The 26190-nt window shown below is 41.5% G+C and overlaps 1 protein-coding gene across 1 annotated transcript; it reads left to right on the top strand.

Annotated features, from left to right (window-relative positions):
- Positions 1-15325: 15325 nt before the first annotated feature.
- On the top strand, positions 15326-22990 carry LOC104215123 (uncharacterized WD repeat-containing protein C2A9.03). The gene is made up of 10 exons (XM_009764871.2): positions 15326-15499; positions 15954-16110; positions 16204-16371; positions 16981-17067; positions 21273-21407; positions 21486-21596; positions 21677-21768; positions 21854-21959; positions 22057-22143; positions 22241-22990. Exons 2-10 carry the CDS (start codon positions 15958-15960, stop codon positions 22652-22654), a joined length of 1353 nt encoding a protein of 450 aa, XP_009763173.1. The 5' UTR covers positions 15326-15499; positions 15954-15957; the 3' UTR covers positions 22655-22990.
- The last annotated feature ends 3200 nt before the right edge of the window (positions 22991-26190 follow it).

Here is a 26190-nt window from a genome sequence, read left to right on the forward strand (position 1 = left end):
GGCCACGCTGAGAGAGGTGCAGCTCGAGGAGCGTATTGGTGAAATCGACCAGGAGGCTTCGAGCCTAGGAGACCGGGTCGTGGCACTCGAGGTCAAGAAAGAACAACTGTTGGACCAGGTCGAGTCTGCCTCTGTCGCGGTCCCACGCCGCCTATACGAGTTATGGGTTCACGCCAAGGCCCAGCGAGATATTTACAAGGGTTTGTAGGAGGCGGGGATTGTCCCAGAGACCACCTATGAAGATGCTCGGGCAAAGGCATGCGAGGCTCGCACTACCTGTGGATATGACCCTGCGACTCCGGAGGCTGGGGAGAGCATTGATAACGAGGATGAGCTCCCTTCTGATGGTGATGATGATATTGGGGAGAACGGCGGTGGGGATGATGCGGAGTGAAGCTTATGCTGCATCCTATGTACTTAGTTTTTTTTTGTTCTTTCGTTGTTTTCATATTTTCCCAAGGGCCCGTTTCGGTCCTTTGTAAGGTGCGGCTATCGCGCATGTACATTTGAATAAAATAGTTGTTTGGTCTTCATTTGTGTATCTTTTGATTTTCACTATGATGAGTCCTTGACTCTTTTGATTGTAAATTCGAACTTATGAGTTTGGGCGAGATCGGCTTCTGATTTTCCAACTCAGATGGAACCAACCTTAATTCGGACGAGGTCGAATTTAGATTCGCTATCTTGGGCGAAGTCAGTTCCGACTTGTATACTCGAGTGGGACTGAATTTCGACCTACTAATTTAAGCGAAGTCAATTTTTCCGTGTATATTCAAGCGAGGTCGAACTTGGAGTCTCCATCTTGGGTGGAGTCAATTTCTGACATATATTCAAACGAGGTATAAATTATAACCAGCTGTAAATTCGGGTGAGACCGAACCTTCCTTTCATATGGCGATGGCCGATAGTTGTAGGGGCGTTATTTCGAGCGAGGTTGAAATTATAACCCATTGTGAATTCGAGCGAGGTCGAACTTCTCTTTTGGCGAAGGCCGATGGCCGTAGGGGTGTTATTTCGAGCAAGGTCGAAATTATAACCCGTTGTAAATTCGAGCGAGGTCAAACTTCTCTTTTGGCGAAGGCCGATGGCCGTAAGGGTGTTATTTCGAGCAAGGTCGAAATTATAACCCGTTATAAATTTGAGCGAGGTTGAACTTCTTTTTTGGTGAAATCCGATGGCCGTAGGGGTGTTATTTCGAGCAAGGTCGAAATTATAACCCGTTGTGAATTCGAGCGAAGTCGAACTTCTCTTTTGGCGAAGGCCGATGGCCGTAGGGGTGTTATTTCGAGCAAGGTTAAAATTATAACCCGTTGTAAATTCGAGAGAGGTCGAACTTCTCTTTTGGCGAAGGCCGATGGCCGTAGGGGTGTTATTTCGAGCAAGGTCAAAATTATAACCCGTTGTAAATTCGAGCGAGGTTGAACTTCTCTTTTGGCGAAGGCCGATGGTCGTAGGGGTGTTATTTCCAGCGAGATCGAAATTATAACCCGTTGTAAATTCGAGCAAGGTCGAACTTCTCTTTAGGCGAAGGCCGATGGCTGTAGGGGTGTTATTTCGAGCAAGGTCGAAATTTTAACCCGTTATAAATTCGAGCGAGTTCGAACTTGTCTTTTGGCAAAGGCCGATGGTCGTAGGGGTGTTATTTCGAGCAAGGTCGAAATTATAACCCGTTGTGTTATTTCCGCTGGGGAACATTACTCATCGTCGTGTTGTTCCCGTGTGTGTCGGGGCAAGTCCTGGTTTGCTTAATTTCGCTTTCATTTGGAGAGAACTGTGCATTTCCTAGGTGAGTCCCAGTTCGCTTGATCGCAGCAGACTCAACATAAGGATGAGTGGGCGCTAATACTTTTACCCAATAGCGATATCGGGGTCGATTTTCCACAGGGAACTTCAAATTGGAGTCGAGTATTTGTATGGTCTAGGATAGTGTTTTAGCTCATAATTGATCTTCTAACATTTTTGGTTTTCTTTTGTTTAAGAGCTACAATTTATCAACTACAGTTGTAAAACTAGGTTATGCTAAAATTATGATTCTAAATTGTATGCAAGATAGATAAAAGCACTAGGGATGCAGCATTTACCTAGGTGGTCCACTAACGGGTAGAAATTCCTAATGCAAGAATGACGAATATGGGGCTTATGCTATAACCGTTGCACCTTTTACACCCACTCTCACACCTCTCGGTAGAGAGAGTGATTTTGCCCAATTGACTCTCTCGAGACCAATTGGGTAGGCTAATTTGCCCAAGCAACTTATGGTTCAAGTTGGGTAATTACTCTCTCGAGGTTTAACCCGTTAATTGGGACTACCATTCTCATGGGTCCATCCCGATTCCTTGTTGGAGTTAATCTTGAGGTCATAGACTCTCTTTCTCAAGAAGAGTCAAGACCCACTAAGCTAGACTTAGTGTTTGCAACCACCAAATCTTAGTGAAAACTTAAGATTAATCCAAATAGCAAACACCCAACATCATTCATGCACTAAACAATCACACCCATCAATTTCCCACACTAGGGTTGAGCCACAACCCTAGCTAATGGGTTTAGCTAGACATAGTAGTAACAAAAATCAAAGAAATAATAGATGAAATTGACATAATAGTTAACTACAATGTTAATCTACTTGATTCCACTTTAAAACTAGAAGAAATGACCCAAAATAGGCTGATAATAGGGTAACACGAGTTCAACTGCTCTCTGCTCTCGAACCGCCTTCCAAAAAAAACTGCTGCTAAAAAGTAAAATATTCTATTTATACTACACAAGAAAAACCAGACAAAAATACCCCTGAGGGTCTGGCGCGGACCGCGCACAAATGACGCGCGGCCGCGTAGGGCTCTGGGTCTTCATTACTTGCATCTGGTACTGGGGGCGCGGACCGCACAAAAGTGACGTGCGGCCGCATGAACTTCATCCACGCGGACCGCACTAATTAGGTGCGCGGTCGCATGGGCTTTTGTCTCGAGTGATTGCTTCTCTGATTCTCTTAGGCGCGGACCGCACAAAAAGGGACGCGGACCGCGTTGGAACTGGGCGCGGACCGCGCGAAAAGAGGCACGGACCGCACAACTTATCTTAAAAATATCATGGCCTCTGAACTTTCCTGCGCGGCCGCGTGGCAAAACAGTGCGGTCCGTGCAAGTTGAACTTGGATATGCCCAGCTTCTGAACTCTCCTACGCGGCCGCGTGACAGAATAGTGCGGACCACGCAGGGCCTTTTGATCCCCCCTTTCAGTTGTCTCTTGACACTTGGCAGATTTCACTCCTTTTTGAGCCGATCTTTAGTATTTGTCATCTTGTCGCTCAAACCTGCAATCAAGTGTCATTTGTAAGCATTTTGGGACTATTATATGGCAATAAATGCACAAAGCTCAGGTAAGAATAGGTATAAAAAACATGCAGAAATCGCAGTTATCAACTCTCCCAAACTTAAACCTTTGCTTGTCCTCAAACAAATAAAATGAGACCTACCCCTCAATGGAAAACTACCAAGTAATTCTTGTTTATCCTAAAGTAACCTCAGCAGGCATCAATTGGGACTAGAAATTTCCCTCAATGCAAATGCATCCTCAACATATTTAAACTTGCAAACTTGTGGATCAAGTGCGACACAAGAGCATCAAGAGTTCACACATTTCATCACGGAACCTTTCTCAATTTCTTTGGTCATCATGGAACCCAAACTCACACATCCTTGACTTTCCCTGAGTGAATCTCACCTATTAGGGTATTTGCACACAAATCGAGATGAATGGATTTCTCTCTCGTCTCTCACAAAGAAGAGGCCCTGAGTTCGGCTCTAAGTACCATATGCTTGCCCCTTATGTAAGTATCCACTAATGTAGGCTTCCCTCAACTCAAGATCATATAGGGCTTTTGAGGAGTCATTGTGAAGGCTTTTGGTAAAGGTAGGACGTGTTTTTGTTCAAATGGGTTTAATCTTCCCTTAAGCCCTTCTTTTGATTTATTTTGGCACACTTTCTTGACTCAATTGAGTAGTTCACTTCTTTCAAGGGGTTAGAGGGACACATTGTCACTCTTTCTTTTGCAATTCAAATCCTTTCTCCTTTTTATCACTTTTCTACACCTTTTTCACTTCTTTTTGTCGTCCTTGGATTCCCTTTTTGGTTTTTATTCATTTTTGTCTTTCTTTTTGTCTTTTTCTCTTTTTCATTGCCTTCCTTTTCTTTTGCTTTTGCATCTTTTTAGCACATTGATGCCCTTCCTATCTCTCCCACCCAAACTTAGACATTTGCCATTTACTCAAGGGAAGATTTGGGTGCCAAGAGGGGGTTTCGTTAGGAACGGGTATAGGTTTTTAGCTTGGTTCATGAACGAAAAAGATTTAAGGCTCAAAAGGGTTGAACTAGGGATTATTTCATTGGTAGGTCATGAAAAGTGTTCAAATTTTGCATTTTGGATCAAGGAGAGCCTATACTCACGTCTCAAGTCAAGTTCTACCTATGATTTCGCCTCAACAAACATTCAGGGCAAGTTCTAGACCATCGGCTCGGTACTTGGGCTCGCGATTCGAATTCTCACCACACACACTCAATGGTTGCCTAAGACGGAGTTGAGGGCCCACAACAACCTTAGATATGATTCAAGCACCCCATGGCCCAAAATGACCACGTGATGATTATTTGGTCAACACAAGAGTCTCAAGGCCACAACTTTCACCATCCTAAACACAACATAATGTCTTCGACCATAGGATCAAAGGCAAATGTGTTAGGCCCAAGTGAGGCTTTGCCTGAGGTATCCTTAACTACAAAAACTTGAAAATCAAAAAAGAAAAGAAAAATCAAAAACGGACTCAAACCCTTAAAAAGGTTGTCACACCATCTATCATTGGGAAGAGCCACCCGGTTCGCACAATATCTACCCTTGGAAAGAACCGTGACATTAAGAAAACCAAGGGCTTATTGCAAACGCCAAAACAAAACACAAAGGCTACGAGCCTAACTTTGCAACTAAAACAAAAAATAGAAAATCAAGATGAAAACCTAATGAATATGTACAAACGGGGAGTAGAATATACAACCAGGGGGAAATGAATATATACATAAACTCTGAAGATCATCTGGAATGAACAGTTATACACAAACCATCTATCCACTACTAATGTATAGAAATTAAAAGAAGGTAAAATAATATATACAGTCATCCTGACAGTTAATCCAAATAGTAGGGCCACACCCCCATGAATAAGAGCTAGCATTGTCCCCAATGCTAACTACCAAATAAGACATCAAAAATAAAAAATAAGCAAAGGATATAGAGCGGCCCCTCAAGCCTCACTAAACAATAGAAATCCAAACTAACAGAAAAAATGAAAATAAGAAGTTATACTAGTAGAGAGTAATGAGAAGAAACAAAAAATTAGGCTATGCATGAAATGAACAAGATTTGTTACCAGGGATTAGTGAAAAATCGACTAAATGAGCAGGGAGTGCGGATGAACAGTGAAAATTTAGAGCTCCAGATGAAAATTTGCGAAAAGGTTCAAATGATGCCCAAGGCTTCTATTTATAGAAAAACCCTGGGGCTTTCAGCTTACCTACCAGCGCGGCCGCACAAAAATGGCCGCGGTCCGCGCTGGTTTTCTTTTAGTCACATTTTGACTACTCAGCCCACGCGGACCGCACTGCTTTGATGCGCAGCCGCGTGGGAGTTTATCAGAGACTTGGTAATTCCCGCTTCTCACACGCGGACCGCACAGAAAAGGACGCGGTCCGCGTTGAATTTTTTTATGAGGATGAACTCACTGTTGCTCAAGCCCATGCGGACCGCACTGCTTTGATGTGCGGCCGCATGGGGCAATTTCCATGGACTGATCATTTTTTTGTACTTCTTCCCTGCACTGGTTCAACATAATCCCTGCAACACTTCCCAAATTATCAGCTCAAAAATCCTACTCTACAACAGAAAAACAAAGAAAAGGAAAAAGACATGGGTTGCCTCCCACGAAGCGCCTGATATAACGTCGCGACACGACGCATGTTACCATCACAGTAATTTCAAATGAATGCGCGCTACCACGTGGCTGTCATCAATCTTTCCCAAATAATGCTTGACGCGATGCCCATTGACTCGAAAGACTTCACCATTTTTATTTTTGAGATCAATGGCACCAAAGGGAGTTATCCCAACCACTTCAAAAGGGCCGCTCCACTTGGACTTCAACTTGCCCGGAAATAACCTCAACCGGGAATTGAAAAGAAGAACCATATCACCCACTTTGAATTCCTTCCCTCTGGCATACTTGTCATGAAGGTACTTCATCTTGTCCTTATACAAGGACGAGCTGGAGTAAGCATGAAACCTAAACTCATCAAGTTCATTCAATTGCTCCACCCGAAGATTTGCAGCTACATCCCATTCTAAGTTCAACTTTTTCAGCGCCCACATAGCTTTATGTTCCAATTCTACCGGAAGATGACAAAGCCTTCCCAAACACCAACCGATACGGCGACATACCAATCGGCGTCTTGAAAGCTGTACGATAAGCCCAAAGAGCATCATCCAATTTCTTCGACCAGTCAGTCCTATTTGCATTGACAGTTTTGGATAAAATACTCTTAATCTCACGGTTGGACACCTCAACTTGGCCACTCGCTTGAGGATGATAAGGGGTGGTTACCTTGTGATTTACCCCATACTTGGCTATCAGAGAGTCAAAAGCCCGGTTGCAAAAATGAGAACCCCCGTCACTAATTATGGCACGTGGAGTGCCAAACCTCGTGAAGATACTCTTTTTCAAAAATGCCACCACACTTCGAGCTTCATTATTTGGCAAAGCTATGGCCTCAACCCATTTCGACACATAGTCAACCGCTACCAAGATGTAAGTGTTGCCACAGGAACTTACAAATGGTCCCATAAAGTCTATCCCCCAAACATCAAAGATGTCAACCTCTAGAATTGTGTTAAGGGGCATCTCATCTTTCTTCGAAATCCCTCCGGCATGTTGGCATTCATCACATCTTTTCACAAAGTCACCGGCATACTTGAACAACGAAGGCCAATAGAAACCACAGCTCAACACTTTAGACGCCGTCCTTGCCCCGCCATGATGGCCACCATAGGGCGAAGAGTAACAAGCTTCCACAATACTCAGTTGCTCTTCTTCAGGAACACACCGGCGAATTACACCATCGGTGCAGATTTTAAAAAGATACGGCTCATCCCAATAGTAATCCAAACAATCCCGCTTGAGCTTCTTCCTTTGGTTAGAAGAGAGCTCATACGGAACCACACTGGTAACAAGGTAATTGGCAATGTCGGCAAACCATGACATGTCTAGCATTGAAACCGAGAGGAGTTGTTCATCCGGAAAAGCATCATTTATCTCAAGGCCATCCAAAGGCCTGCCTTCCTCCTCCAATCGAGGCAAGTGGTTCGCCACTTGGTTTTCACTACCTTTTCTATCAATGATCTCCAAATCAAATTCTTGAAGAAGAAGCACCCATCTCATTAACCTCGCTTTAGAATCTTTCTTCGTCATCAAATACCTAAGGGCGGCGTGATCGGTATAAATAATCACTTTGGCCCCCATAAGGTATAGGCGAAACTTCTCCATGGCAAAAACAATGGCAAGCAATTCCTTTTCGGTGACCGTATAGTTCCTTTGAGCTTCATTCATTGTCTTACTTGCGTAGTACACCGGATGGAACATCTTGTTGATTCTTTGGCCCAAGACCGCCCCCACCGCAACATCACTAGCGTCGCACATGAGCTCAAAGGGCAAGCTCCAATTTGGTGCGGTAATAATGGGGGTAGTCGTCAACTTTTGCTTTAGAAGCTCGAAAGCCTCCATACATTTCTCATCAAACACATATTTGGCATCTTTCTCAAGCAATTTACACAACGGGTTAACTACCTTAGAGAAGTCTTTGATGAATCTTCGGTAGAAACCCGCGTGTCCAAGAAAACTCCTCACCCCTTTGACAGAAGTAGGGGGAGGGAGCTTCGAGATAACCTCAATTTTCGCTTTATCAACCTCAATCCCTCTTTTTGAAATTTTGTGACCCAACACAATGCCTTCTTCTACCATAAAATGGCATTTTTCCCAATTGAGAACCAAGTTTGTATCTTCGTATCGGGCCAATACACGATCCAAGTTTTGCAAGCAATCACCAAAAGAGTCCCCGACCACACTAAAATCATCCATGAAGACCTCCAAAATGTCTTCCACCATATCGGTGAAGATTGCCATCATACATCGTTGGAAAGTCGCCGGTGCATTACATAACCCAAATGGCATTCGAGAGAAGGCGAATGTGCCATAAGGACATGTGAAAGTTGTCTTTTCTTGGTCTTCCGGGGCAATGAGAATTTGGTTATAGCCTGAATACCCATCCAGAAAACAATAGAAAGCCCGACCTGCAAGACGATCAAGCATTTGGTCCAAGAACGACAATGGGAAATGATCCTTTCTAGTCACCTTGTTCAACTTCCGGTAGTCCATGCATACCCACCAACCCGTCACAGTGCGAGTTGGAATAAGTTCATTATTGTCATTAGTCACCACAGTCATTCCTCCCTTCTTTGGCACACATTGTACTGGAGAAGTCTACGAACTATCAGAAATTGGATACACCACACCGGTGTCAAGCCATTTGATGACTTCCTTTTTAACCACCTCTTGCATGACTTCATTGAGTCTCCTTTGATGTTCAAGAGACGGCCTAGCATCATCCTCCAATATTATCTTGTGCATGCAAAACGCGGGGCTAATACCCCGAATATCCGCCAAGGTCCATCCAATTGCCCGCTTGCGCTTTTGAAGAACCGCCAAAGTGGCTTCAACCTGCACGTTAGTCAAGCAAGAAGAAAGTATAACCGGCAAAGTAAAATTAGGACCAAGAAATTCATACCTGAGGTGAGGAGGAAGTGGTTTCAACTCCAACACCGGTGGCTCCTCAATAGATGGCTTGGTGGGAGGAGTTTTGCGATTTTCAAGATCAAGAGATAACTTCCTCGGTTCATAAGAATATGAGCCCATGCCATGTAATGCATTCACACACTCCACCCTTCTAGCATCATCATCAACATCCATGTTCAATAGCACGGCCTCAAGTGGGTCCTCAACATTAGCCATAGCGCTTGTGTCATCCACTATCACTGCCGTGACAATGTCAACAAACGAGCACACCTCGTTGCTATTTGGTTGCCTCATTGATTTGCATACGTGGAACACCACCTTTTCATCACCAACACGGAAGGTCAATTCTCCCGCTTCCACATCAACCAAGGCCTTTCCCGTAGCTAGGAAGGGCCTCCCAAGAATGATAGGCACCTCAAAATCCACTTCACAATCCAAGATCACGAAATCGGTTGGCAATATGAACTTATCAACACGAACAAGGACATCATCAATAATTCCCAAAGGCCGCTTCATTGATCGGTCCGCCATTTGAAGCCTCATAGAGGTTGGACGAGGTTATCCGATTCCCAAGGTCTTGAAGACCGAATATGGCATTAAATTGATACTTTCCCCCAAGTCGCAAAGGGCTTTTGCAAAGTCGTCACTTCCAATGGTACATGGGATAGTGAATGCGCCGGGATCCTCAAGTTTTGGAGCCATAGAATGCACAATTGCGCTCACTTGATGGGTCATCTTGATTGTCTCACACTCCATTGATCTCTTTTTTGTAACCAAATCTTTCATGAACTTTGCGTATCCCGGCATTTGCTCGAGTGCCTCCACCAAAGGCACGTTGATAGTCAAACTCTTCATCATTTCAATGAATTTCTTAAATTGGTTGTCACCCTTTTGATTGGCCAACCGTTGAGGGTAGGGCAGAAGAGGTCTAGGCAAGGGTGCCTTGTCTTTTGGCACCTCCGGTTCGGGCATATCAATGACGTGTTCCCTAGACGGGTTCACGGCCTCTTGAGTCTCCTCCTCACCCTCATCAATTGCAATTCTCCCATCATCATTTGCACTTGGTTCGACAACATCCTCAACTACCAACGGGGTCTCATCATTTTGCAACTCATCTTCATCTACCGGAACTCGGTTATCTCTTGAGGCATGCACATCACCGCCTCGTCCACTTCGTGTTGTCACTGCCATCACATGATTGTTGTGCCCTCCCTTGGGGCTTACTACCGTGTCACTTGGTAGAGCACCCTTTGGGCGAGTATTTAAAGATTGAGAGATTTGGCCTAATTGCACTTCCAAGTTCCTGATAGATGTGTTATGCGAAGCTAATTGGGCCTCGGAATCTTGACTTTTTTTCATCATTTGTTCGAACATGCTCTCTATTCGACTTATGTCATTGCCCAACGAACTCGACCCTTGAGATTGGAACAGAGGCGGGTTATTGGGCTGTTGATACATTGGGAGCCTTTGATAGCCTTGCCCCCTATTACCTTGACCACCATTGTTGTTGTTCCAATTGTTGTTCCCGCTCCAATTTCCTTGATTCCCAGAATTATTGTTCCCCCAATTGCCTCATTGATTGTTGTTGTAATTCCAATTGCCGCCTTGTTGATTGCCCCAATTACCTTGGGGTCTCCATTGCTGATTCCCTTGGTTGCCTCTATTCCCTTGGTAGTTGTTGACATATTGGACTTCCTCACTTTGGTCATCAAAACCTTCATTCGAATACCCACCACCATCATTGTTGTTGTCATATTGTTCACAATTACCTTGAGGTTGTTGTCCTCTTTGCCTCCTTTTCAACATAGAAACACCTTCCATTGCATTGACTTGGCGCGGGTTTTGGACTTGTTGCAATTGCGGATTCATAGTTGTTGTAAGTTCGGCTATAGCTTGGCCATGATCGTGCAATTCCTTGTGCAAATGGATGACCGTGGGGTCACCTTGTGGCACATTTGCTCGGCTTTGCCATGCCGAAGAGGTGTCGGCCATTTCATCAAGTACATCACATGCCTCTTGGTAAGAAAGTTTCATAAAATTCCCTCCGGCCAATTGGTTCACAATGCATTGATTTGTGGTGTTGATGCCCCGATAAAAAGTTTGTTGAATCATAGCCTCGGTCATGTCGTTATTAGGGCACTCTTTCACCATTGTTCTATATCTTTCCCATATTTCATGCAAAGGTTCTGTTGGCTCCTGCTTGAAAGCTAGAATTTCATCCCGAAGAGCCGCCATATGACTTGGAGAGAAGAACTTGGCAATAAATTTGTCTGCCAATTCATCCCATGTTGTGATAGAATGATTGGGGAGCCTTTCTAACCAATCCAATGCTTTACCCCGAAGAGAGAACGGGAAAAGCCTCAATCTCAACGTGTCTTCGGACACGTTTGTCTGCTTGCTACCCCAACAAGTATCCACGAACCCCTTCAAGTGCTTGTAGGCATTTTGATCGGAGGCACCCGTGAAATAACCTCGTTGCTCGAGCAAGGTCAGCATAACATTTGTGATTTGAAAGTTCCCCGCCCGGATTCGGGGAGGAACAATAGCACTGGCGTATCCTTGATTTGGTAGAACTCTGGGAGCCACTCTCGGCGGTTGCGGAGGAGGGTCTGGAATGTTGTTGTTCTCATTTGCATTTATATTGACATTCCGGCCTCTCCGTGGAAGTTGAGGTAAGACCTCATCTTGTTCTAGATCTTCTACCTCCTCCCCCGCTATCACATTGACGAGAGGGTCATTTGCATTAAGAGCCATGGTACCTGATTGATCAACACACAAAATTAGTAAATAAGAAGGAAAGAGAAGCAAAACACAATACTAGCTACACAGATAGTCAACACCGTAAAGTTCCCCGACAACAGCGCCAAAAAGTGATCGCAACAGACTCAACCTAAGGATGAGTGGGCGCTAATACTTTTACCCAATAGCGATATCGGGGTCGATTTTCCACAGGGAACTTCAAATTGGAGTCGAGTATTTGTATGGTCTAGGATAGTGTTTTAGCTCATAATTGATCTTCTAACATTTTTGGTTTTCTTTTGTTTAAGAGCTACAATTTATCAACTACAGTTGTAAAACTAGGTTATGCTAAAATTATGATTCTAAATTGTATGCAAGATAGATAAAAGCACTAGGGATGCAGCATTTACCTAGGTGGTCCACTAACGGGTAGAAATTCCTAATGCAAGAATGACGAATATGGGGCTTATGCTATAACCGTTGCACCTTTTACACCCACTCTCACACCTCTCGGTAGAGAGTGTCCCAATTGACTCTCTCGAGACCAATTGGGTAGGCTAATTTTCCCAAGCAACTTATGGTTCAAGTTGGGTAATTACTCTCTCGAGGTTTAACCCGTTAATTGGGACTACCATTCTCATGGGTCCATCCCGATTCCTTGTTGGAGTTAATCTTGAGGTCATAGACTCTCTTTCTCAAGAAGAGTCAAGACCCACTAAGCTAGACTTAGTGTTTGCAACCACCAAATCTTAGTGAAAACTTAAGATTAATCCAAATAGCAAACACCCAACATCATTCATGCACTAAACAATCACACCCATCAATTTCCCACACTAGGGTTGAGCCACAACCCTAGCTAATGGGTTTAGCTAGACATAGTAGTAACAAAAATCAAAGAAATAATAGATGAAATTGACATAATAGTTAACTACAATGTTAATCTACTTGATTCCACTTTAAAACTAGAAGAAATGGCCCAAAATAGGCTGATAATAGGGTAACACGAGTTCAGCTGCTCTCTGCTCTTGAACCGCCTTCCAAAAAAAACTACTGCTAAAAAGTAAAATGTTCTATTTATACTATACAGGAAAAACCGGACAAAAATACCCCTGAGGGTCTGGCGCGGACCGCGCACAAATGACGCGCGGCCGCGTAGGGCTCTGGGTCTTCATTACTTGCATCTGGTACTGGGGGCGCGGACCGCACAAAAGTGACGTGCGGCCGCATGAACTTCATCCACACGGACCGCACTGATTAGGTGCGCGGCCGCATGGGCTTTTGTCTCGAGTGATTGCTTCTCTGATTCTCTTAGGCGCGGACCGCACAAAAAGGGACGCGGACCGCGTTGGAACTGGGCGCGGACCGCGCGAGAAGAGGCGCGGACCGCACAGCTTATCTTAAAAATATCATGGCCTCTGAACTTTCCTGCGCGGCCGCGTGGCAAAACAGTGCGGTCCGCGCAGGTTGAACTTGGATATGCCCAGCTTCTGAACTCTCCTGCGCGGCCGCGTGATAGAACAGTGCGGACCGCGCAGGGCCTTTTGATCCCTCCTTTCAGTTGTCTTTTGACACTTGGCAGATTTCACTCCTTTTTGAGCCGATCTTTAGTATTTGTCATCTTGTCGCTCAAACCTGCAATCAAGTGTCATTTGTAAGCATTTTGGGACTATTATATGGCAATAAATGCACAAAGCTCAGGTAAGAATGGGTATAAAAAACATGCAGAAATCGCAGTTATCATCGCTCAATTTTGCTTTTATTGGAGAATGCCGCATGTTTCATGGGTGTGTCCCAGTTTGCTTAGTTATGCTTTTACTGGAGAATGCTTCATGTTTTATGGGCGAGTCCCAGTTTGCTTGATTTTGCTTTCACTGGAGATTGTTTTTCGATAGTTGATCTGTACTGAGACATTTCTGTTATTTGTGATATGCTGCGACTTAGAGGGTTTTGCTCGATTATTACTTGTGAGATGGCATGCTACGAAACCATTTCCTGGGGTGTTTTGGTGGCATTGGTCCCTTGCTTGCGTACCTATGCGAGTGCTTGCGTTCCTGTTTTGAACCAACAAAAGAGTGAAGATAAACCCAAATGAAATTATCTGTTACCTCGACCCAGCAAGCTGGTGAAAGGAGAAGCGGTGTTGTAGGGTTACTCGCTCCGCCTAGTACTCGAATAGTGGTTTCTGATTTGGTAGCCACATTTAACTTTGCCATTTAGCTGCGCCTAGACTTTCGTGAGTTGGCTTACCTCACCCCACACCGAGGCCGAGTCCGATTCCGATATGCGTAAACAATAAGGGAAACATGTCATGCTTTGTTTATAAATCATCCAACATGCGTGATACGAAAATAATACGGGATATGCCTGATCTTCCAAAGGGTCATGTAGTAGGTTATCATCCCTTCCCAAGGGGTGGAAGTACAGGTCGGTATACAGGGTGAATACATCGCATTGGATCGCGGTCATGACAAGCACATAATGATCGTGGTTCTACTTCGATCGTGTGTATGACCTGCTAAACCCATCGTTACGATTGGGGCATGGGTCTCGTATAGACATTGGTCATAATTTTTATTTTGTGCAGGGATCTGACCTAGATTGATATGGTTATTTCAAAAACTTATCTACCATTCTTTTCAAGTTGGCTTTGTCATCGAAATGGTGAGGTTGTAACAGCCTGGAAGTAATACTTGACTGGTTCTAGATCTAAAAGAAACTAAAAAGTTTAGCTAAGAAATCCTCACATACAACGCCAAATTAACCAAAAAGTGTTCGGCCTTTTAGTTAAACCAATTAATGATAAAATAGAGAGTAAATCTTAGCCAAACTTAATCGTCTTTAGATCTAAGCATAATGGGTATTAAAATCAAAGAGACCGAGTTTATACAACATTTCTTAGAATGATTGAAAGACATTAAATGTAAATAATAAGCTTACATCGTTGATATAATATTCCGTACTTGTAAAAGCAAAGAAGATAGGGAAGGAATCTCGTTGATAACTATGAGATCTAGCTTTATTGATCCAACTAGGGAGATTACAAAGGTTTGTAACCCAAAATCTAGACTTCTTCCTTTGTTCCTTGGAGGTCTCTTCCATGCCCTCTGTCCTCCTCCTTCTTATTCCCAGACCCTCCTTATATATACTATCAATTTTTCCTTTTGCCCAACGGTTCTTAACCAAATACCCTCTCATGACTGTACTCTCCCTCCCTAGCCTAAGCGTTATGCTCTGCTTTATAAACCTTCTGACGGCTCGATCTCGACAGTGGCCGAGATACTCGTCGCCATTATGCCTCGGGGGCACGACCATGACTTGGTCGACCCCTTACCATTCCCTTTAATTGATAGCCATCTGGTGATCAAATTTTGACCCATACACCTCCCATGTCTATTCATAACTGAAATATGAAAATATATTGGTTGATGGTAATAATAACCGTTATACCCGTAGCAGTCAAAAGAGGGAGGAGAGTCCGACGAATCACAGATTCGAAACGGGCCGTGAGGATGAAACGTGAAAAATATTGTCACCGTTTTACGTGGAGCCGCCAAGTCATGATGAACGGTGCACCCTAGCCCACGGATTTTCGTGATCTAGTGTTTTTCTCCGGAATCCCGGTGGGTCCCACACTCTAACCCACCACTTTTGGTTATAAGTACCAGCTCAGCTCTCTCCAAATTTCGCCGTTTAGCAAACAGCGTTTCTCAAAAGATTTCCAGAAGTTTCAATTCATCTTCTCCTTTCTCCCAAAAAACTCCGTTTTCATATCATTTTTCAATCTCCGACACCGGAGAATTTTTCCAGTATTGAAGCGGTTACTTCTCCGTTTATTTCTCGTCAAAAGTCTCTCAGCTTCCCTTTCTTTCAAGGTTCGTTTGTGGAACCTCCTTTTCCGCTAACTATTTCCTTCTAGAATGTACTGTAAACGACGGTTGCACTTGTGTTTTTCAATTAGTGTTGCTTATTTACGGTTTTCTATGATAAATCAATGAAGTTCCAGTTTCATTGCCTTTTTGTGTGCTAATACCTATGAAAATGCAGCTAAAATTTATTCTGCGCCGAGTTTATGATGCACTTAGTTTCGATGTTGTTAAACTTTTATTCCACCGAATTCCCGGCTATTTTCTTTTAATTGTTTCTGCAAACCTTGTAATTCAAAGGTTTAGATGTTTTTCCTCAGCAGGCACGATTTCATTTTTTATAAATTCATGTGAATGGTTTAGTATTTCAATTTTTTGTTAACTGTTAATCTCCTTATGCGTGAAGACTTGTCAAATTAGTTCATGAATTAGTGCTTATTTAAGTTTCTTTTGGTGTATTTAGGATAATGGCTCACTGTCAAAACCAGGAGTTAGAGTATATGGTGGATGAGTACTATGACACTACTGATTTTGATGACAGTACTTTCGCGGATGAATCTCCACGAAGTACTGATGTTGATGACTCTTTAGACTCCGATTTTGAGGATGATTTCGAAGTGGTATGCGAACAAATTTTAAACTTTTGACATGTTAGTGGTGGTATTGTTAATTTTTAGTTAACCATGTTGAGTTACTGTTCTTTGATTTTGCAGAGTAAGTCAAAGACTGATACATCAGCTGTAGAAGCTAGAAATGGCAAGGATATACAAGGAATTCCGTGGGAAAGGCTTAATTTTACAAGAGATAAGTACCGTGAGACGAGGTTGAAGCAGTATAAGAACTACGAGAACCTCCCCCGCTCTCGTGAAGATCTTGAAAAGGTTTTTCTTCCGCTCTTTTCCTTTCCAACCAATCAATACTAGGAGTTTATGCAATTTATGCAACTTTGGGAATTGACAGTTGGAGGAACATGTGGATTATCTTATTCACGGTTTACTGGCTTATATCTAGAGGATCTAGACTTATGTTATGTGCAGTTGAGATCCCTGAAGAGGTCTGAAATGACAGCGTGGACTATGATTAAGCACCTTTTCTTGGAATTTAAGAAAAATTTAATTGATTGACGTTTTATAAAGCTGCTGTCTTTTAGTCCATAGATGCCTTTCCTTCAGTTAGTGATTTTAGGAATCTTTAAAATGGACAACTAGTGTCCCTTTTTTGGTGACTGTTTGGTGTCATATTGTTCCTTTTAGCTTATCCCCGTACATCTTTGGAGAATTGGATTAGTTTCATTATTTGTTTATTTACATCTTTCACCAGAGTGATCATGTAAAAGTTGCTTCGTAAACAAAATTAGTAGGCCTTTGCAGCATAAGACAATCGAAATCTGTTCAATGCCAAGTTAAAAGCTTTTTTTTTTCTAGTCTTTTCCAAGCTTCTATTTAGAACTTTTGACGTGGCCAAGTCTAAAATTTCCCTCACTATTTTAGGGGTGCAAGGAAGTAGGAAAAGGACACAGCTTCTACGACTTCCAGTTCAATACAAGGCTCGTCAAATCCACTATTGTGCACTTTCAGGTACAAAAATTCTGTCTTTTTTGTTTGTATAAATCATTGGTTAACCTTGATGCAGAAAGCAGTTGATTGGTCTGCTTCACCTGTAGTCCTAGTGTTTTGATTTAGTCTCTGCTGTCCCATTTTGCATAATTCAATTAAACATGGCAAACGACTCCATGGTCGCTTTTCTTCATTCTGGCCTTTCATGTTGTTATTTCCTCTTCCTTTTTAAGTTCTTCTGTAGTTTGTTATTTACATCATAATAATTTTAGTCTAATCTTAGCGTGAATTTAGAGTTAACAATAGGATTTGGTCATTTTGAGTCTTTTCATTGTGTGGGCCTTAGGGTTGATGATCCCTGTAACCTTTTTCTTCTTTCCATGCAATAACTGTACCTTTGCAGGTGCTATGCTCCTCTAACGTTAAGGATATTTTAATTTAAACCTTTAAGCTGTAAGCTTGCCCTCTCTTTCTTCAGAGGTATGGAGTTCGTACCATTGTCGAAGAATTTAGCGAGTGTGATGCTTGATGTGGAATTACTCAAACATTAACTTTTTGTACCTCTGACGCATCTTGGACAGCTTTCTGGGACAGTTTCTCGAATAATATGTCACCGGGGCTAGTATGTTTGATGCTTCATATGGCCTCCGAGCTGGCGAACTTGCTTCTGATATAAATTTAGTGTTAACTTGCCAATTTTTCTAGCAGCTTTCTTTTTCTTCTTCTGTCTAGAACACCAAAACACTATCCTGAACTTTGGGTGTTGTCAGTTTCATTTTGTTGCTTCCACAATATATAGGCTCTCTGCTTGTGGAAGCTACAAGATTTATGTAGGGGCCAATCTTTCTGATTTGCAGAATTTAGATTTTTTAAATTTTCTTTTCAGTATAAGCAGTTCTCTTGTGCCTGGATCGAGTTTTGATCCGGGAGTTTTATTCACAATATCCTTTTTGTGCAGATTGTAAACACTTAGGGAAGTGTGTCTCATGAAACTTTGTAATAGTACAAGATCCTTGTTTGGCGCTTCACTCTTGAATATTTCATCATGAATCAGCTGAATGTATTTTGAGGCCAGGGTTTTGATATGGAAGCTCAGCGGTGAGGACTGAACTTGGCTTTTGGTGGGTTTGTAATATGTTGCGGACATCGAATGTAGTTCTTAGTCCAAGTTGCATGTTGTGTTCCATTCTAGCATCTATGTGATTGAGAGTTCGTGCGACAGAGTAGATAAAAGAGCACACATCATTTAGTTCTACAGTGTCAAACAGTAAAGTTGAGCTGATGATTGAAATTTCCAAATTCCCCTTTTCGCTTTGTGTGTCCCTCTATAGAATTGCTTGATTTTATTTCTTTTGATCTTTTTATTTCCATGGTCCTGCATTTTCAGTTGGTCACTGACTAGCTCTGTTGCCTTCCCTGCATGGTTCACGCATTCCTAGTTAGATCCCAGTGATCATTGCATACTTCTTGGCTGTCACTTTAGAAGATATTTAGTTGATGAACATTTTTGCTAGTCATTATGTTGAGTGGTTAAGTTTTAATTCTTGTTGTAATGTTGTTTGCTTGAATTGTATCTTTCCAATTAACCAATATCATGTGGGCATTTCAATTGTATCTGTATTTCAGCCTTAAATGCAGGATAGCGGTTATTATGTTGAGCAGCTGGGGCGAGCGTTTTCCATATGGTATGATAGGGAATCTCTGAGAATTTAAGAGGCCTTTTGGTCATTCTTCCGTTTATTCTAACCTCTTAATGGCAGCAATAAGTTATTAAAATATTTTTGCTGCTTCATCATCTGAATCATTTATTGTGTGAATGTGCAACCTCAAATGTCTCCTTACGTATTGTTCCATGTGATATCTCTATTAAATGCATACACGAGTTCTCAACTTTTCATTATCTTGTTTATGGTTCTCTCTTCCGTTTAAGAGGGTTGCATTTTCTCTTCTTTTTGTTTGTTGGAGATGGATTCTGCACCAGGCTCTTTAAGTACTTGCACAGAGTGGGGTGTAAATTTCAATCTGATGTATCACAACTATTGACAGTTTTGATCATTATCAGATTTCTTTGGTACGTCTTCTCTTGTAGCTGCCATCTGCAGCCAGTATCTTTTTCCATTAAGGAAAAAAGATTAACTGATCTGTGATATTCCGTTGCGTTGTCCTTTGAACTTTCTGACAACTGCATTTCTTAGTTATGTAGTGTATTAGTTGGGAAGTTTGAGATTGAGTTGTGTGTGTGTCATTCATTTGACAGTTCATGAATTCATTTAAAATCTTTCAGTGGCATTATTGTGTGGTGTTCTGCCTTGATGAACCACATTTTGAACTTGGGAGCCTAGTTGCTAGGGGTGGGCATAAAAGCTGAAAAACCAAATTCCGAACCGGACCGAATTATTTCGATATTTCCGTATCGATTTATTCGGTATTTCGGTACTATTTCGGTATAGGATTTTTAGTTATTCGGTATTTCGGTACGGTCCTCGGTATTGAAATTTTGATATTTCGGTTTACCGAAATACCGAAATACCGAATAATTTAAGTACACCTTCCTTCACTGCCCAGCCCGTTATCAATTTTCAGCCCAAGTTTCTAACTTGTTATTTCTTATCCTTAGCCATTAGCCCACTAAGATTAAGCCCAACGCCCCAACCTAACATTAGAAATTATTATAATTAGAAAAGTAAAGGAACTTCTCATATGTGTTGCTGTTCTACTCATTTATCACTTTATTAGAATTTTTTAATGATATGATTTCTATTATAAATTGTTAGAAGTAAAGAAAGTACTCACATTCTACTGCTATGTTCATGTAGTGATTTCTATTAGAAATTATTAGAAGTGAAGGTACTGCCCACATTTTCTTCTTGCTATACTCATTATCACGCAATTAGAAATTTTCTAATGAATTAGAATTCAGTAGTTCAGCATTGTTTAGTTCACAAAAATATGGTATGATATCGAACCGTACCGAAACCATACCGAACCAAACAAGAAGATACCGAACCATACCGAACTACTTTGGTACGGTATTTGGTATGCACACTTGATATACCGAATACCGAAATACCGAACCGTAATTTTCAAATACCGTACCGAAATACCGAACGCCCACCTCTAGTAGTTGCTGATTTATTGTCTTTGTTATGTGGTGCTCTACGCTTAATTATCACATGTGAACTTTGGGCTCAGTTGCTTATTTACTGCTCCCAAGAGTTTTCCTCTCTTTCCTATTCTTGTTGGTCCTTTCTACAGCACTTGGCACCTTCGCAATCTATCTATTAAGCTATTTGATTCCATAGATGTATCATGCATTATTTGGGTTGTGTTGCCTTTTATATGGACAATTACCAAGGCATAGTGTAGCTTGCTCACCCATGGTCTTTTCTTTACATCTAGCGTTCTAGATTGCGGTGAGGCATCTCTTTCGAGTCTCTCTGGCATTCTTCTTTTGCTGCATCATGTTTCCTCTCGTCATTGTGACAGTTGGCAGTTCCTGACTTCTTGGTTTCTTCTCTGTTTCGATTTATAGTATGAGGAAAGAATTACTATTCGTTTGCTTGCCCGACTTGCTTTCTAACAAACCAGCTCTATCACAGGTGATATGTGTATCTATGAGTGGTAGATTGTTCAGTTGTAGCAGGCTAGCAGCTGTTCAGTCGCTAGCTTATGCGTCATTGACCACTAATAGTTAGGACTAACTAAATGCTGACTTTCGACTTAACTTTGTTTTTAGGGTTTTCATATGTTGTTCTCTTCTATTTTCTTTGTTCTTCTGGAGCCTGACCCAGCGAAGGAGAGAGGGGGGCGATTGATTTTTGTGGTCCATTCTGCATTGTGTTTGTGTAGGTTATTTATTCCAAATTAGATACTTCGCTCTTCAGCTAGTCATATGGTTGACTGTTATTGAGAACTGTCTGAACACTGAACTGTACACGACTGCATGCCTAGCTTCTGATATTATCCAAGTAAAACTTAGGTTCAGATATCATGATCAAGTACTGCTGTGCAGAAATGATGCTTTGTTTATCTTAAGCTTTATAATCTGCCAGCATTTTTCTTAAATATTTTATGATAAGTTTTTTTTAACAAGTGACAGCATTCTGAAGTTGTTGTTTTTGCTTTATTGGATATTTTTGTATTATGTGATGTCATTGTTTGCTCCATTAAAAGCTTGTATGCTGTCCATTGTTTAGTGTATCAACCAGTTTATATTTTTGTTTCAGTTGAGGAATCTCTTATGGTCTACATCAAAACATGATGTGTATCTGATGCAAAACTACTCCGTGATGCACTGGTCCTCACTTCTCAGGAGGGGAAAAGAACTGCTAAATGTTGCTAAGCCATTGGTGCCCACTATGGTTAGGAATGCTTTGTGAATTTGTCTATATGCTTAAATGACTTTTGGCAGTCAAGAATTAATTCTTTGGTTTGTGTAGAAATACCCTGGATCAGTGTCTCAAACACTTTCTCGAGTGCAAATCAGCACTTTGGCTGTCAGAGATGGTTTAATGGCTGCTGGTGGTTTCCAAGGGGAGCTTATCTGTAAGGTAGGATGATAATATACTGTTTGAACAGATTTGTATTCTTCCTGAAGTAATGGATACTGATATGATTTTAACTCGTGCAGTATCTACACCATCCTGAAGTTGCATTCAGTACAAAAATAAGTAACGAAGAGAATGCTATAACTAATGCGGTGGATATTTGTTATAGTCCGACGTAAGTCCCTGAAATTGTCTTTCTGTAGCTTTTCTTGAATTTGTTGTGGAGACTGTTGTACCAATGCTTATATGGTTCTTTGCAGTGGCTTGATGAGGGTAATCACTGCTAATAATGATCAGCAAGTCAGAGTCTTCGATGTGAAAAACTTCGCTTGTACCAGTCGTTATACATTCCCTTGGTCTGTTAATGTGAGTAGCAGGGTTTTAAATTGCCTCTTATGAAGTAGTATCACAACTTTGACAATTCTCGTTGGCTTTCTACTCACAACTCTCTATTTCATTGCAGAACACCTCTGTTAGCCCAGATGGTAAACTACTTGCTGTCCTTGGTGATAGTCCAGAATGTCTAATTGCTGATGGTCAAAGCGGGAAGGTTGGTCTCGTCCATATTTTTTAAACGAGGGGGTGTTAACCTTTTAACCCTTTTAACGATTAGTTGCTCATGTGTTGACCTTTGCCTGATGCTTCAGGTTGTCAGCAACCTAAAAGGTCACCTAGATTATTCATTTGCATCAGCTTGGCACCCGAATGGAACAATTTTGGCAACTGGTAACCAAGACACAACTTGCAGATTGTGGGATATAAGGAACACATCACAGTCTATAGCAGTACTCAGGGGAAGGATGGGTGCTATCCGTGCAATCAAGTTCACATCAGATGGTCGCTTCATGGCCATGGCTGAGCCAGCTGATTTTGTCCACATTTTCGATACACAATCTGATTATGGTGCCTGTCAAGAGATTGATTTGTTTGGCGAAATTGCTGGGATATCCTTCAGCCCTGATACTGAAGCTCTCTTTATTGGAGTGGCTGACCGAACCTATGGAAGCTTGTTGGAGTTCAACAGTAAACGTTGCCACCACTACCTTGATTATGTTTTCTAGTGAAGTGCGCCTGAGCATGTGGTTTAGTTTGGTCATCTGCTTGTTTGGTGTATAATTTGTGTATAGTAATGCGGGCCTTCTATGACGATGATCAGAAGGCAGGTACCTCTAGGATTTGGACAACTAGTGGGATCTGGAAAGAGCTATGGTGACGTTCCAGTGTCTGGCTTTGTAGGGAGACTTTCTGCGGAAGTATATTTTTTAAGCTTCAAGAAATCGGAAGATTTTGCAGTAGTAAATGCAAATCGCAGTGGATTTGTATATCAGAACGAATTAAATGGTCAAACTTTTGCCTTCTATTTTTGTTTTTATATTTTATTTTAACTTTCTGTTTCATTTTGCCCTTTCCTCTTCTCGCTTTTCCCCGGATGGAGGTGCCAGTTAATTGTCTGTATCCAACTATCTAAGAAACGCAGCGTAGTCTAACCCCTAACGTCTCGTAGTTTCTGTGCGAGGACTCCAAACTGAGCCTCTTTTATTTGCAGCGTAAGGAAAAGAGAACGATACTGAACTTTGGACGTTATACGGGTCTCAGTTCGATCAGAAACAGTTCAATAGACAAACTTGCCAGCTTGCCCTGGTTAAGGTAAACATTCGAGATTAACGTATAGAGTGTGGTATCCATTTTTTTTTTAATTAGCTCCTTTCACGAATCTGAAAGTACTTAGGTCAGCTATCACAAAAGGCATGTCAACTAGGATTTCCGTGAGTTTTGCCAAAAGTTTGAACACTTGAAAAGTTGGTTTATCGTTTAAGGCTTTAAGCTGTCACGATTATTATCCATTTGGATTGTTTGCAATGACTGCCAATTTCACCAAGGGTACCAATTCCAAAATTAACTAAAAAGGTACCTGCGAAAAAGGAATAAGAAAACTCCCACTAACAACAAGTAAAATAGGGGGGGGGGGGGGGAAGTAGTTGAACCCGAAACTTAAATAGTGCAAAAATTGGCACAAAATACGTTTTTACTGTTAAAAAAAAAGTTACATAAATACATAAAACGCAGTATTGAACCCGAAACTTAAATAGTGCAAAAATTGGCACAAAATACGTTTTTACTGTTAAAAAAAGTTACATAAATACATAAAACGCAGTATAATACTGCGTTTACTTTAACGAAAAGTTAGCCATTAAAGTTAAACGCAGTACTATACTGCGTTTTATTAAAAAATTATTTTTTTTAGAAAAACGCAGTACAATACTGCATTTAACTTAAACGCAGTATTGTACTGCGTTTCCCTATAATATTTGGGCCCACTTATGCAGGACTGCAGAGAATTAATTTTTAGTGTAAAACACAGTATTACACTGATGCAGTATTGTACTGCGTTTCCCTATAATATTTGGGCCCACTTCTGCAGGACTGCAGAGAATTAATTTTTAGTGTAAAACGCAGTATTATACTGTATTTTACACTGAAACGTATTATTATACTGTGTTTTACTCTGATTTTTGGGCCCACCAATAAGTGTTCTGCAGATAACTGACATAACAATAATTCAAATACATAAAACGTGGTATTGTACTGCATTTTACATAAAAAAATTTTGTACCCCAGGCTCGGACTTGCCTTATTTAAAGGCGTTTCAATTTTATGAAAATCCATTCAATACTTTCTTCAAACTTCCGTTCATACTTCTCTCTTCTTCTTATCATTCATTTTTTTATAATGTCTGAAGAGCCAAAAATAAGAGTTTTATTATATTGGGGGGGGGGGGTGAGGTTGTGCTGGAGAATAACTCTGTGAGGTATAACTCACTTCCACAATGTCATGTTAAATTGCCCACTATAATGGAGTACGATAAATTGGTATCGTTGTTACGTAAAAAGATGAGTGTGAGGAAGCGTTCGGTTAACCTTAAAGTAATCGGTAGATTTCCGTATTCAGTGACTCCGTAGGGGTTTGCTTATTATTCTGAGTTTAACATCGAAGATGATGAAACTCTTAGAGATTTTTTGGGGATTCCGGATGAATACAGGGAATTTATTGTAATAAAATTGTTGGAAATATACGTCAAGATTGAAGACGTTCCCAATAATGAGGGCGTGCATAGTAGGGATAACTCCCAGTCATCGGGTGGTTATTCTGGAGCAGTTTTTGCCGGACAGATTGCTGGTGAAAGAGCTTGCCTTGATTTAAACTTGTCACCACCGGCGAATGAGCAGCCACAAAATAATTTTTTGACTTTATATAATCCACAAGACGACTGGTAAACTTCAATTTTTTTACGCTTTAGCATTGTTTATTTTATGTTTTAATTGGATTTGTATTAACACTCATATTTTTCATAGGGGGTACCGTCTGGATATGAATTTTACAAGTTATGACCCTGCCCCTAGTTAGAATATGCGTAGTTCTGGCGTATTGGACCACGGTGGTCCATCCGGGAGTCGTCACCAACAAGAAAATATCCATTATGAAACGTCAAGACAGTACGACTTGTAAGTAAAATGATATAGCTATATGTAAAGTATTTATCTAGTTGGGTAACTTATTATTTTGTTCTTTTTGTGCAGTGAAAACGTGCTTCTTGATGTTCCTGACCTCACACAGTTGCTCATATACGACGTATTAACTCGTGATTTAGCAGATGCGCAGAGTCAGGAAGATAATAGTGATTATGACAACAATGCGGATGAGTCTGGAGATGACACACCCTTCCCTGATGAGGGTGATGATGAGGAGGAAGTGAATATTGAACCTGAGCTGACGAAGGAACATGTTCATCCACCTTCCGCTAGACAAAGATTGTACGAGTCCCATGTGCCATTTCATGAGCGGAATATTCCCTCCCTTGATAATTTGCCAAGTATGCCAAACGTGGATGCCCTCACAAGGGATGATGATGAAATTCGGTCAGCGATGTGGGATGAGTCTAGACTAGCGGTTCTGACAAAGGGCATGTATTTCCCCGATAAAGCTCGCCTAATTAGGGCTGTAAAAATCTACAATGTAAGAGAATGCCGTGAGATGATGGTAAGTGAGTCAACTACGGAGGTATACAAGGCTGTATGCCGTAGAGACTTTATGGGTTGTCACTGGATGTTGCGTGCCAGCAAGAAGAAATCAGGTTTGTGGAAAGTGGGTAAATTTATTAGCACCCACAGATGTGAAATGGACACATTCAAAGAGAATCATTTCCACCTGGATGTAGACTTGATTTCTCTTGTCTTGATTCCATATTTGGAAGTGTCCATTAGGTTCAAGATTAAAGAGTATATTACAGCCGTCCACCAGGAGTATGGTTATACTATAACCAAAAGAAAGGCATATCTCGGTCGCAAACGTGCCTTTGAACTTATTTATGGCGACTGGGATAAGTCTTTTTCATCTCTGCCCAGGTACATGGCCGCACTGCAACACTTTAACCCCGGGACTGTTGTTGAATAAAGGCTTGAGCGGAGTCCGGATAGACCGGAATATATTTTCAACTATGTGTTCTGGTCATTTAAACCAGCAATTGATGGTTTTGTGCATTGTCGTCCTGTAATTTCCATAGACGGTACTCATGTCTATGGAAAGTATGATATTAAGC

Source organism: Nicotiana sylvestris, chromosome 4, assembly GCF_000393655.2.
Source record: "Nicotiana sylvestris chromosome 4, ASM39365v2, whole genome shotgun sequence".
Classification (NCBI taxonomy): domain Eukaryota; kingdom Viridiplantae; phylum Streptophyta; class Magnoliopsida; order Solanales; family Solanaceae; genus Nicotiana; species Nicotiana sylvestris.